Source organism: Malania oleifera, chromosome 2 (genome assembly GCF_029873635.1).
Source record: "Malania oleifera isolate guangnan ecotype guangnan chromosome 2, ASM2987363v1, whole genome shotgun sequence".
Classification (NCBI taxonomy): Eukaryota; Viridiplantae; Streptophyta; class Magnoliopsida; order Santalales; family Ximeniaceae; genus Malania; species Malania oleifera.
Window position 1 is genome coordinate 59,804,929 of NC_080418.1, and position 13,887 is coordinate 59,818,815.

A 13,887-nucleotide genomic window follows, 5' to 3' on the forward strand; every position below is an offset into this window, starting at 1 on the left:
TAATCTTCCTCAAGTTGAGGGTCTGCAGCTATTAAAAAACCATCCGCAGTGTGGGGCTTAGTTTTTTCGGAGCTGAATCAGCTGCCTGCACTGCTGCTTTACATGCTTGGGAACTAAAGGCTTCTTTGTCTTTAACGAAAAGCAAGTTAGGGATAGAATGCTCATTTGCCTGGAGATATGGTCAAATCAGAGGAATATTCATTGTCTAAACATCTACTGAACAACCGAAGGAAGGAAAGGAATCAGTGATGGAATTATGATACCATTCCAACCCTAATTCCTTCTAACCAAACAAACTGTAAGATTGCCGAAACGTAAGATTTGTGTTCCCTGAGGGCACAAAGTAACTTTAAAATAAATTACTGTATATCCTTTTCCACAAAATAAGAAAAATATTACATCATTTTATTGGTAAGGTGGCTTTACTTTTTGATTATTTACCTATTTGGAAACCCAGCCAGCCCTTTCCTTCATCTCATCCTCGTATATCTAGCTAATATCTCCCTAACTGCTGTAAAGTCTCATAGTCTTTAAAACCATGATTACAATTACAATTTTCCATTCTATTTGTACTTAATTATTTGTTTTTGTGATTTTATATTACTTCAAACTTAACGCATTGGTAATATTTTATTTTAATGTTTTATTAGGACATGAACCCACCCACCTAGAGCAATTTTAAAACCTAACACAAGTTCACATAAAGATTATGACAAATTAGAAAATTTTAGTCAAGTAATTAAACATAAAAATCAAAATAAAAATAAAAATTTTGAGGACTGCCACATGTAATCTCTCTCTCTCTCTCTCTCTCTCCTCAGTTAACAAATAAAAAATAATAATAAAAACAGATTTCCTAATTTTCCTCACTCAATAATTTAATTTTTATTTTATGGTTTCGGAATGGGGAGGGAGGACCAAACGAGCCTTGTGTGGACGGACTGTCTCTGCCTATAAGTTTTCTGTTCTACTCTCGCAATTGCTCTCCCTCCCTAGTCTCTCCCTTCCTTTCTCCGCCCCTCTTTCTTTCCTCCTTCTGGATTTTTATCAAAGCTGAAATTTTCGGGGTTTGTTTATAATCTGTGATTTCTCGAGGTTTCCTCTTCGGGTATCTAAATTTCAGAAGCTGTAAGTGTTTCAGCTTCAGTTTTTACAGTAATCGTTGAGTTTTCCATTGAATTTTCAATTGATTATTAAAGGCTTTTGTTGTTTGATCATGTTCAGTCTGGTTAATTGAGGCAGCATCTTCTACTCGTCATATTTTTAATGATCATCAGGGGTTTTTTATTGTATGATCGTGTGCCGTTTGCTTAATTTTAGTTTGCGTGTGTATACACGCACGGACGCTCGTGTATTTCATGAAGTTTGCGAGAGAGTTCTTAATATGTTTTGGGCACCTAATGCATGGTCGAAAAAGCTGCGTGGGATTATGTTTACTTTTAAAATTATAGTTATTCTAGAATATGGTGTGGAGGGAGTCGACTCGGTTTATTTTATTTTAACTTCTATTGAGTTGCTGATAAAATAGAGGAAGAAAAGAAACTTTGGTAGAAGTTTTTGGTTTTAAGCTGAGCTGGGAAATAGCCCTTTTATGAATTATGGGTTTGTTATAGTTTCTGCTTGGATTGTTTGTTGCCTGAAAATTAGGCATCTTCAACTTAAATCTGTATGAAAATCAGGATCATATCAGAGGTACTAGGCACTTATCATTTAGACATATTGGTGGGGGGATGGCACGGGCAGAATCAGGGTAGCTGGGATAATAGAGCCCCACCCCATGCTCACACTCCAAAAGGGCCTAGCTCTTGAAGGGAGGTCTCATATAATATATACCCACATTGGCCAATCTGGTACCAAACTATTCTTCAAAGCTCTTGTTCTGATTTTTTATGCAAGCCAGCTCTGCAAGAAGTTAATATATGTTGGCGGATTTGTTGTTTGTCTCACTAAACTTCAGTCAGGTGCACTTTACACAAAAGCCTTCACAGATGGGGTCAATAAAAACCAATGGAGCATTTCGTTGATTTTTTTTTTTAAATATATAGAAACTATTGATTTTCTAGCAGCAAAAAAAAAAAAAAAAGAAAAGAAAAAAGGAACGGGTAGGAAAATTCTTTTTCTCAATTTTCATGATATATTGATGTGTTGGCATTTGTTATCTTTTGCATAATGGTGCGAGAAATTAACTTTCAAAGTCTGGGTAGCTCTTTCAAGTTTCAAAATGCATTTAAGTATTCAACTGTTTGCTAGCCTCAAATGTATATGAGGCATAGCAATCATTCACTTGCATTAGAAGCTGGAAAATATCCTTTCTAGGACTAGTTAATTTAAACCATTGACTTTTCCATGACTATTTCCAAACGACTTTCTTGCAATAAGTCAATCTTCTAGATTTTCCATTTGCTTTATCCTAGACTTTGCAGCCTTATTAGTGAAAGGTTGACTGTTAGAACCATCTGGATCTATTTTTGGTTCAATAATTATGTGGGCTTCATCTTTGTACTTTTAACTGAGGCAATAAAACTGTTAACATGAGAGCGATGAAGCAATGGTATTTTGGGCAGTGCAATGGGAAATGTTGAATGATAGTTTCCAAAAGGTGCATGTTGCACTGGTTTGGCATTGAATACTTCTTGTGGATTCAGTTTATTAAATGGTCAAAGAAATTATTTTTAACATTTTTTTTTTATTGACGGATGCTACATTGTTATTTCAAGAGTCAAATAAGGAAGGAGAGATTTATTGACATTTATTGAAGTCAAAACCCGTCATGACTGCAATTTCATTTTCTGCATTTTATGAGCTGGATTTTGAAGGAAATTCTATTGGAGTAGAGCTCTGTGCTTTATCATTTGTTTGCAGGTGTAGATTAGGAATTCTTCTGTCCCTATGATTTAGGGTGTTATGTTTTTTTTCCACTTCTTAGATTCTAATTTATTAAGGGTTTCTTGGAGTCATAGTTTTTCTTGTCATAATACTATTTGCTGGGTGGCTGTTTTCCTTCATTGATTTTGTGTTCACCAATTTTGTGTTATCATTGATCCTTTGTATCTCCTCCTCCTATTTGTGCCCTTAACTTCTTTTCCAATAAAATTTCATTAGATTATCCTAAGGAAAAGGGAAAAATTTTCGAAGGATATTTAATGTTTGATACCCTTAGCTGTTTGTCATTTTATTTATAGACGATATTATTTATTAGAATTTTTTTTTAAAAATTAGCTCAATATTATTGTCGTTAATATGAGATTTAATAAAATTCATAAATATTAGGAAGAAGTCTGTGAGGTTGTTGCCTTTTACTTTTAACTTTACTCATATGAAATATGCTACCCTTTGAGATGTCTTGCACATTTAAACAAGGGAGTTTTTCATTATTCTATTTCTCCTCATAGTTGAAATTTATCTTCTTCTTCAAAAGAATAAAAGTTGATTAAAATTTTTTCGGACTTGTACATTTACTTTCATTAATTCTCGACCACACAAGTTATGCAATACCTGACCTATGGTATTATAGTTTGAGTGCATCTCTATGTACTATTGTTCCTATTCTTTAGTTGTCTCGAGCATTCTAGAAAAATTTCCTTGACTTCGGTGCATTTGTATTTATCTTCATTTTTTAAAAAAAAAAAAAATATTGCAGTTCATATCGAATAGGATATGGGTTTTGATACCTTATGTGCATTGGGTCCAAGACTTCTAGTTGCTGGTGTTCATAACTATGTTGCACTTTTACTTAAGACTCTTGATAAGTAACCTCATTTTGCATGATACTATTAAACCTATGCTTAACCTGTAATTGATGCTTGAGTCACTTTATGTCTGATGTATTGGACTTGGACCAGTCTCATTATGACAAGGATGTTGAGACATACATATAAGTACTTCACTGACTCCTTGCCTGATGCCAATTTAATGCAACTAAGCAGCAAGTCATTAGGTAATAGGAGGATGCTAATATGTGATATGGGTCAACTCAACACTAGACATGTTGATTGAGAGTCCCCAAAGCCTGTGAAAGCCCACCAACCGTAAAAGGGAAGTACTTACGTATGGTGGAAGAGAAGATGTAGCCGAAGGAGATCGATTATGTTTATGAACCTTTGGACCCTACTAGTAATAAGGGTGTTTTGACTGAGTAGGTCTAAGTGCACGGATATGCTATTCTTCACCAAAGCACGAGAAAAGCATGGCTTGTGATCATTTCTTAGACTGATTGAGCTTTTTAGGCATGTGGGAGTTGTCAGGCATAAGAAAAAAGCCCAAATACTAGCAAGCATAGCTATTGACATCAAACTATCAAAGTAGGGATTAATTTGATAGTAATGTTCGCTTTGTGGTCTTTACATGGTCTGCAGATAGTTTATCCTCTTGGGTGAATTTTCTTCAAGTTACAATGTTAGGTTTGCAATTCTCTTGTTGTTGACATAATGATGGGGAGGCATTAGTTGTTTGAGTATCACATAGTCTAAGATGTTGTGCGAATGCTATTTATATGTCAAACTTGGTTTGAATTATAATGAGTTGGGATTTCCATTTTACCCCAAATTGTATGAAGGTGTGTGGTCAACTTGGACTCATTCCTGTTCTTTTAGTTGATCTTTTGAACAACATTCGAGGTCAAACTTTTTTTTTTTGGTGAGAGAGTGATGGTGCGAGGGAATGTTCATTGTGGAGGATTGATTGCCAAGGTCCTAGATCTCCTTTTCGATATCTGTAACACCCTTTTAAGGGGTTGCATTGTTCTGGTTGTTTTGCTGAGTTGTCGCATGAGTTTGGTGTACGAGGCGATGGGCGTGATCCTACCAATGTTTCAACTTGATCACATCTCATAGCAGGGGCCATAGTTAACATTCGAATTAGGGACTGGCTTATGGTTAGTTTGGTGGCTAATAAAGGTGGGTCATAGTTTTGGGCTTAGGTTTGCAATATAACTGGTTTAGATCATATGGTACTAGGCTTGGGCTTTAAGGACAAGCCTGCAGTTTGGGATTAGAGGTGGAATTGGTGCTAATTTAAAGACATGGATCCGTTAAATAGGGACTGGATTGGGTTATGGGGCTGAAATATTGGGCATTGGGTTGAGATTTGTTGGGCCTAAGCAAGAGGGCGATAAAGACATGCTTGTGTACAATGAAGGGGAACTTGGAAGCTTGTGGTTCAGATGGTAGATGGAAGAGCTTCAATTTTATGATGGTGGATACACATATCTAATGGCTTGTGGAGCTGTAATTTATGCCGTTGAGGCTTCATTAGTTATGGTGCTCATAGCATGATAATTGGGTCATAGATGGTTGGTCAGCTATAACAACCAGGAGGGATTCACAAATTGTGCTGGCCCGGGGTGTGGGGGTTTAGTGGAGACAAGTGGGTTGACCACTTGACAGAAGCTTTGGTAGCTGTCAGTTTCCAAGACTCTCATGAATACTCCATTTATAGACTCATTTGGGCTCATTTATATGCTTAGATTTGGTCCACTTAGAAGCTTGCTGGCATGGAAGACTCAAATAAGAGTGTGGATAAAGATGTCAATTTGCAACCCATTGAATGAGCTAATACTCTTGGAAATTGCTTTTCTATGCAAATGAATGTGCTAAATGAGCCCTTACCAATCTGAACTCTAAAACTCAAACCTAATTCATATTATTCAACTTTTCCTTCAAAAGATTACAACCCACTATATATAACTAATTAGTTTCCAAGTTTTAATTTCCTAGAATTCAAAAGAAAAATTTTGCTAATTTTCCGTGTAGAAATACTGCCGTAGCCAAATCATAAGACATAAGAAATAAAATCAAAATTATGATATCTTTTTTAATGATATGTAAGGCCTCAGGGTAGGTCCAAGTCTTTTCAATGAACACATCCCTCTAACCGTCACATAGGCAATCCAAATTGTAAGTTGTATCATGCTGATTTCTTTTTACACAAGTGCGTTACACAGGCATCTGCTCACACAGAGTAATGCTGTACTAAAACCTAGGTGCAACTAATTTTGAAGGCTCCTTTTAATAAAGCCCAAATGGACAAGCTTTTAATCTAGTGATTGTGTTTATTTTTCATAATGGAATACATGCCCCACCAGAAAAGGTCTCACCCAACTTGGTGACATCTAGTTTTTAGATTTAGTGGAGAATTTCTGTGTCTGTTTTGGGATTGTTTAAACGAAATGATACTTTGGCCAAACAGGCTATGTAAACATTGTTGGGAAATTTTGATATCCAATACCAATAGTATGATTTTAATCTCAAACAACTTTGATTTCTCCCCCATAGATATTAATTAGAATGACTTGTTGGAATAGCTGAATAGGACAAGTTGTTGCAAGATAGCAGTTTGTGAGGCCTGCTTAACAGTGAGGCTTTATGATTAGCCATTCATTTTCCATCAAATCTGTAGTTTTGTTCTTTGCCTGCTGCGTTTGACTTTGGGCGCTGTGAAGATAAATTTCAAATTGATCAATGGTTGGTTTTAATTTGAAGCTGGGTGTTGCCTTATTAAGCATTCTGATGCATGAGGATTTTATTTTAAGTAGCAAAGTCCCTGCGTTTATTCAATTTGGAAATTCTGAAGACCGGCTGTTGCTTCTTCATCATTTATGAGCTTTTGTTCTTGGGCTGCATACTATGGTGTGTGTTCTGCCAATGTGACATTATTCTAGAATCGGCTTTAGAGATTTTCTAATCTTTGTCTTGTAGACTAAGTTAATGTGTGGGTTAGGATATGATTGCTACGTCTTTCTATAGCTGGCTTCAGAATTGTTAAAAAATTTAAGCGCTCAGCATGTAGAGAAAGGTAAATTGTTGATGGTGCATTTCTTGATAGAATCTCTTCAAATTTTACTTCTTTCTATAGCTGGCTTTGGAGTTGTTTAAAGATTTAAAGGTTTGGCATGTAAACAAAATTAACTTGTTGATGGTGCATTTCTTGATAGAATCATTTTATGTTTTACTTTCAAGGCACATTTAACATTTATAAGATTTTAATTTCACTGGATTGGGAAAATTTGATTTCATGCTTGCCTTGACAAAATTTTCTTATGGATTTCTGCAGATGAAGAATAGAACCATATTGCACTAGGAAGTGACAAAATTATAACGTTATTTTAATTACAAAAATTTGTTGAAATCTAGGTCCTGGTTCAGCAAGATTATTTATGATAATGGATTTCAAAGGAATAAACTGGGTTGGGAATTTATACCAGAAGTTTGAAGCCATGTGTTTGGAGGTGGAGGAAACTATGTATCAGGTAGGCCTTCTGTTTTAACTAATTTAAATCTGAGCCTATCCCACTCTCCAGCTTTTTAATAACTTGAACCCTTTCACTCTTGGAATATGGAAGCATCTACATATTGTTGATCTGAAAATCTAATGAATATTACTCTTCTTCCATCTGCTGTTTTGAATGATCATGATATGTTCGTAGGATATATTTTTCCATCTTCTCTCTCTCTCTCACAAACACACACACACACACACACACACACACAGACCTCGTTATTTTCTTGTTATGTGACTGATTCTTTGCAGATGAGGGTTCTCTTCTACTGAGCTGCTTATATTTTGTTTTATTTTATTTTGATGAATAAAGAATATTGTTAAGGAGAGAGAAGAAAAATACAACCGAAGAAATGGAAAACAAGATAAGAGGACAAGGAGTTCTCCAAGAGTACAACAGAAACAACAACAACAAAACCATGCCTTAAGTCCCACTAGGTGGGGCCGGCTATATGAATCCTTTTCCGCCAATTTATGCGATCATGGTCCATTTCTTTTGAAAAATAATATTACAACAAAAACAAAGAAGTAAAAATATTACAGAAGTCTAATATCTTAAAGCAGCACAATCTTTCTGCTAAAGCAACAATTCTGAAGTCCATGAGCAGTACGCAATGATGATGCAAGGAAAACCACTCTGCTGCAAACCAGATAATAGCAAGAACTGCACAATGCCTTAGAGCTTTCGTCACTATTCCCCTACTAAATCCTCTAAAAGCAACGATGCAGAAAGCATTCAAGGAAGATATTAACCCAATGCTCTTCAATAACACTAAACAATCTGTTCCAAAAGTCCAACAAACAGGCAGTGTAAAAAAATGAGCACAATTCATTCACAAGCAATGAACATGACAAGGCCTTATATGTTCTCCTCTTGGCTGCTTCGGAAACAAATCACTAATATTGATTTTTATATTTTATTAAGGGTCACATCCGGGTAAAAACTTTGATCTTTGAGGGAACTTTAGCCTTCTAGATAAAATAAGGAGGGCCAAAAGAAATATAGCATGAGGACCATGAATCAAATAAGAGAGAAGAAAGATTTGCAAGAGAAATCCCTAGAGAAGCAACCAAAATCTTCTATCCCTCCTGAAATGAATATGAAATGAATCAAGCACATTCAACAAAAGGAGAAGATCATTGGTCTCCCTCTCATTAATTGTTCTCATAAAGTGAAAATCCCAAGATCGGCCACCCTCTTTCAAGAAATGGAAATCTTAGATTCGATTATAAAAAAGGGTCTTCCTAATCCAAATATCTTCCCAAAGACAAATTCCCTCCCAATTACCAGTCTTATAACAGACACTATGATGTGGGACAGCATCAAGGATCTGCAGCCATGAAAGAATGTAGGAGAGGAGAGGGGAAGAAGAAGAAAAAGAAGGAAGAGGGAAGAGAGGAGATACAGGGGGGAATCATATGTTCTCTTTCACATCCAAATTCATCAACTAACTACAACATGGCTTTCACACAGTATTTATAAGAAAGCCTTTTAACACATAAAATTACACATATTCCAAAAATTACATAAAACTACAAACATACCATTAAAATACTGAAAAATTACAATGCACCCCCAAATACACATAATCCTATCCTAAGTAAACTAAACTCACAATTAACTACTAACTGGACCCAACAATCCCTTGACCCAATTTTTCTTAGTTATTCTCCAAGGATTTTCCCAAGGTTTTGATTCTTGTCCTACATCAATCTTCCCTAGCTAGAAAAAATTCTGCCTCGAATTTTGAAATGTTGGAGGATTAGAAGTTAGAAGCAAACTTGGACTCTTTGAAAGACGGCGCTTGAGTGAAAATTTGCTGCAACTATTTTCCAACAAGGATCTTTCCTATGTCTTGCTTCTTGTCCTACATCACATTGGGACCAAAAAGATGGTCAATCTGCACAAATTTCCATAGGATTAAGTAGTATTGACTCCAACTTTAGCATCCCACACATTTTGTTGAAGTCCAAAATTAATGTGAATTACTGTATGCTGAAGACAGATTTGGATGGAAACGTGATTACCATTTCCTTGCCCATGAAATGTTTTTGGATGTCAAGTTACCAAGACTAAAGCCCCCCTTCCCTCTTAGACCAACTCACTCTATCCCACACTACCAAATGACCTCTACTGCTATCAATGATACTTGACCACAAATAATCTCTTATGGATCAAATGGATTTAAAGTTGAGTGACATTGGAGGAAACGAAGTGCGTATGGATGGCGCAATAAAAGTTGAAAGATGAAGGGACAAAAGGAATTAGCAAACTTGAAGAGCTCGGTAAACTATGATGGGAAGGGTTTAGTTTAATTTTTTTTATTTATTTATTTATTTACTTGGTGGACTTTTTGTCACTGCATGTTACACCTTTTATTTTCATCTAATATATCTTCTTTTGTCATAAAAAAAAAATCTTATCAATTTCAAAAAGACTACATGCCACCTTCACATATAAACGAATAATACAATGGATTAAAAGCAAGAGAAGCCTGAGTAAGGGTAATGTGCTCCTTTAAAGGGAAGAAAGAACCTGTTCACCTATCCAGACTCCCCGGAGATTCTCTCAAAAACTGGGTCCCTAGAAGGGGATGCAGAAGGGTTACAACTTGAGAGAACACCTAAGGGGCTCTTTGTTATCACTGCCAAAAGTTATGGAAAGGAGAACTAGGAATGAAATTGAAAACGAGAGAAAACAAACTAAAAATTGAAAACTAGAAACCCATTTGGTTAATATTTCCAAAACTAAAACCAATTAATATTCATTTTTATCCTTGAACCTAACAACAATTAAAAATATGATTAAAAAAATGAAAATGTAAAAGTGCACAAATTAGACAAATATTATTAATAATATAGGAATTAATTATAATTAATTTATTTAGCTATTATAATTTTAAACAACTTTCTAGTGTTACAAGAACAATCCTATTGCATAACTTGTTTCTTTATAGTAATGGAAAACAGAAATGATATCAAACAACTCCTAAATAAGTAATAGGCCAACTCAATATGCTACACTCGCCTTTCCTAGCTGAGGAAAGGACACTCAATTCAATACATATTCCCACAATACCACTTTTGATAAAATTGACTCTTTAGCCGGAAGCTTCCTTAACAATTTGTAGAATGGTTAGCATTTTAGAGAAACTACTAGCATATTATAGAAACTACTCATGTCATTTGAAAGAAAATAATGGTTTGATTGCAAACTATAAATGTGAAATTGACAAGTCCTCATGTTCTACTTTAATCTCTTCAACCAAACTTTGAGCAACTCCTCTCTTAATTAAGCTACTCAACACATCCACCATGATAAGGATCCCCTTGACTAACACCCTTAGAAGCTTTAAGCCTTGACCTAACCTCACTATGCACTGAATGAAAAAACCACAAAGCATGTGAGACACCTTTGAATGCATTTTCCAATCTGACCCCAAAATCCTTCCACTAATATGTCATCCAAAAAGCCCAGCTAAACTAATTGTATGCCTTTTCAAAGTCCAATTTCAAAGCATCGCTTTTTTTTTTTTTCTTCTTCTTTGAACAACATCCTTTACAACCTCATTTTCCACCAAGGTTGCATATGTGGATAAAGACACACTGTTCCATCAAGGCTCTTGTCAAACCCTTAGAAAGGCTTCAAAGTTCTTATACGCTCGTTACCAAACTAAGAGGCCTAAAATCCTTAACGCTAGCAGTGTGTTTGTGATCTTCTTGGGGACCTGGGTAATGAAAGTTGAATTAATACTTTTTCCTACCACTCCATTACCAAAAAATTCATCACCCACTCCAAGAAGATCATCTTTCACACAATCCCACACTCTTGAAAGAAATCCATTGTGAATTCATTGGCCCATAGGCCCCATCTTTGTCCATGTTGATCTCCTTCTCTATGAAGCTTGAAAGGACTCTTGATCCACTATGTTTTTATGTAGAAATAGGACCCAATCGAACCTTTTAATCATGAGTCTCATCTCCTCTTCCCCATTAAACAGATTCTAATAAAAACTCGCAAATCTTTTTTGGTGATAAATTAGGATTTCTAATAAGTTTATAACCAATTGAGCTAATTGTTTTTTATTGTTTTCTTTCCCCTTTGATACGAGGATGTCTTGTTCTCTTCATTATATACTTTCTTCTTGCTGTTTGATAAAGGTTCTTATATATATATAGAAACAAACTTTATAACAGGCTATGTCATTTGATAATTAAAACCTCTCTTTTGGCACCAAGAGATGCGATGCTACTCAACGGTGCTGCTACCTTTTGAAAACCCTCCTTGCTATCCTTTGTCATCTCCATTCTTCAACAACAATGGAGATTCTCTTCTTGCTTTTTGACCTAGTCAGGAGACCCCTTTTGATCTTGCCTTCCCTTTCGCTCGAGTAGCCCTATTCTTTTCCTCTTGCTGTAAGCCCTAGTTTTGAATTCCTTCATTCCTTCCCTTTCTTTCTCCTCACTGAACCACTTTCTTCTCTTCTCTGCAGCTTTACTTTCGTTGTCATTTGTCACTCATTGAACCATCCTCGCCGACTGTTTCTCTTTAATTCTTGGTGCTCGCTAGCTTTCTCCTAAACGTAGCTACCTGCCGTCATTGGTTCGCAAGCTTCCATTTGTTCTTCTGGTGCTCGCTTGCTTCCTCTTTGTAGCAGCCCTCTGCGTTAAGATATGGTCTGCAAGCTTTGTTTTGTGGTGATCGCAAGCTTCTCCAGCATGAAGTTGGCCTCTACTTGTTTGTTGGAAAATGCCTTCTCCTTTCGTGGACCTTTCTCGCTCTTGGAGACTTGGCTGTGTTTGTTCGTTGATTGTCTTGTCGAGATGCCAAGGGATAGGAAGTGTGTGGTGGTCATCGAAAGGGTGTCCTTCGACCTAGTTATTGAAGGGGGAAGTATTGATTTCCTTAGGATCATGGAATATCATAGGGGAAGAAGGATATCCATTTTTCTAGAGATGGAAGAATTCAAATGGTTATTTGAATCTTGGTAGGAATTCCAGGCTTTGAAAAAAGCCATACCCTAAGCAACTTCTTGGTTTCGTCAAACTAGGAGCAAGGATACATCACTCACTTTGCAGCTGAACTCGAATAAATTTGGGAACTACCTTGCCTTTATGGAGACCAACAATGGTGGTTGGAGAACCCTTGCATTTATAGAGGGGTATGAATCCAAGGGTTGGATGGGGATCTCCTCCTCAACAGCCGAGCTAAGCCTTTGTCTTTTTCCTCCAAAAAAAAAAGGTTCAACTTCTACGATTGTTCAAAAGGTGGAGAAGAAGCCTACGATCTCCCTAGTGGATTTGAACCCTCACCTTAATAGATCAATTCCCTTGTGCCCTTGCCCCTATTGTGAAAATCCTTTGAGACTATTGCTAAGTGGTGGGTTGACTCCTAACTCACAGGTGGTGGGGAAGATGAGTAATCTCATGTGATCCTTCACAAGTGTTGTGGGGGAGAAAAGCAGTGTTATAGATGGCTTTTTTGATTTCCCTAAGCAGGATAATGGTAGGCCCAAATGTTTTAGGTTGTCAGAGTGAGCCTTAACTTGGGCCTTGGAGCTACAAATTCGGGGATTTTTTTGGCCTTGCAATCTCTTTTGACTACTTGAAGACTTGGAAGTCCACATCCGACTCCTTCTTTCCTTGTAGGCTTCGTGACGGTTCTTCTGAAGCTGCCAAATAGTTAGTCCACTTTGGGTAGGCTGTCCCCCTTTTGGATCTCCTCTCACAAGTAGCTGAAACTCAAGAGAAGGCTATTCTAGAACAGGAATCCTCTATATCTCAAACTATTGATGGAAGACTAGCCCTTATTCCAACTTTGTGTGATCCCAACTTTGAGGATTTGATTGATAGAACCAATTTTGATACTTCGAATGACTCGGACTCAAATAACATCCACTTCAAGAATTAGGTATTTGTTAGGGTTATTCAGAAGTCAAAATCGATAAGAAAAATCGTAGGCATGTCCTTTGAGGGGTTTGTGGACAAAGCCTTACAATTGTTTGTGGATATTGGAAGAAAGAGAAGAGTGGAGATGGGATCATAAAAAACCATTGGGCAGTATCAGAAAGTTGGATACCAATAAGGAATTAAAGTGCTTTGAATGCATATTGAACTATATTAAAACAAGAGGATGTTTAGAAATGGCAGAGGCATGTTGTAGCTAGAGCCTTTGTGTTAAATCATGTTAAGGAAAATCTTTTCCTGGAATGTGAGGGGACTTAATGACAATTCTAAGAGGAACGTAATTAAATCCTTTCTTAAATTTTGGAGGAGCAATGTGGCGTGCTTGCGAGAAACTAAGGTGGAGACAAGAGAGCAACTCTTGATCAATGACCTGTGATTGGATATGCCTTAGAGTAGTAGGTAGCTCAGGGGTATTCTTGTCTTGTGGAAGCCTAATGTTGTGGGAATGTTGGACCACTCCATCAACTCCTTAGTCTCTTGTTTGTTCAAAAGCATGAATGATAACTTTCAGTCGATTTCCACATGGGTTTAGGGCTTAGGTGAAGGACCTTCTAGGTATTTTTTCGAATGAGCTTTTTGAGATTAGGAATAGATGGGATGCTTCTTGGATCATCGGAGGTGATTCCAATATGATTGTTTATCCAC

At 36.6% G+C, this 13,887-nt stretch overlaps 1 protein-coding gene across 10 annotated transcripts in view; it reads left to right on the top strand.

Moving 5' to 3' along the window:
* The first annotated feature begins 858 nt into the window (after window positions 1-858).
* Window positions 859-13,887, top strand: part of LOC131149681 (uncharacterized) — a 31,746-nt gene continuing 18,717 nt past the window's right edge. For 3 of the 10 annotated variants that reach the window (XM_058100343.1, XM_058100345.1, XM_058100348.1), the window contains exons 1-2: window positions 913-1,128; window positions 7,051-7,246. In XM_058100343.1, coding sequence (XP_057956326.1) covers window positions 7,154-7,246 — 93 coding nt within the window. In that variant the 5' untranslated portion in view covers window positions 913-1,128; window positions 7,051-7,153. Of the gene's footprint in view, window positions 1,129-7,050; window positions 7,247-13,887 lie in introns of all 10 variants that reach the window. The other 7 variants (XM_058100340.1, XM_058100342.1, XM_058100344.1 and 4 more) reach the window with 7 other exon arrangements.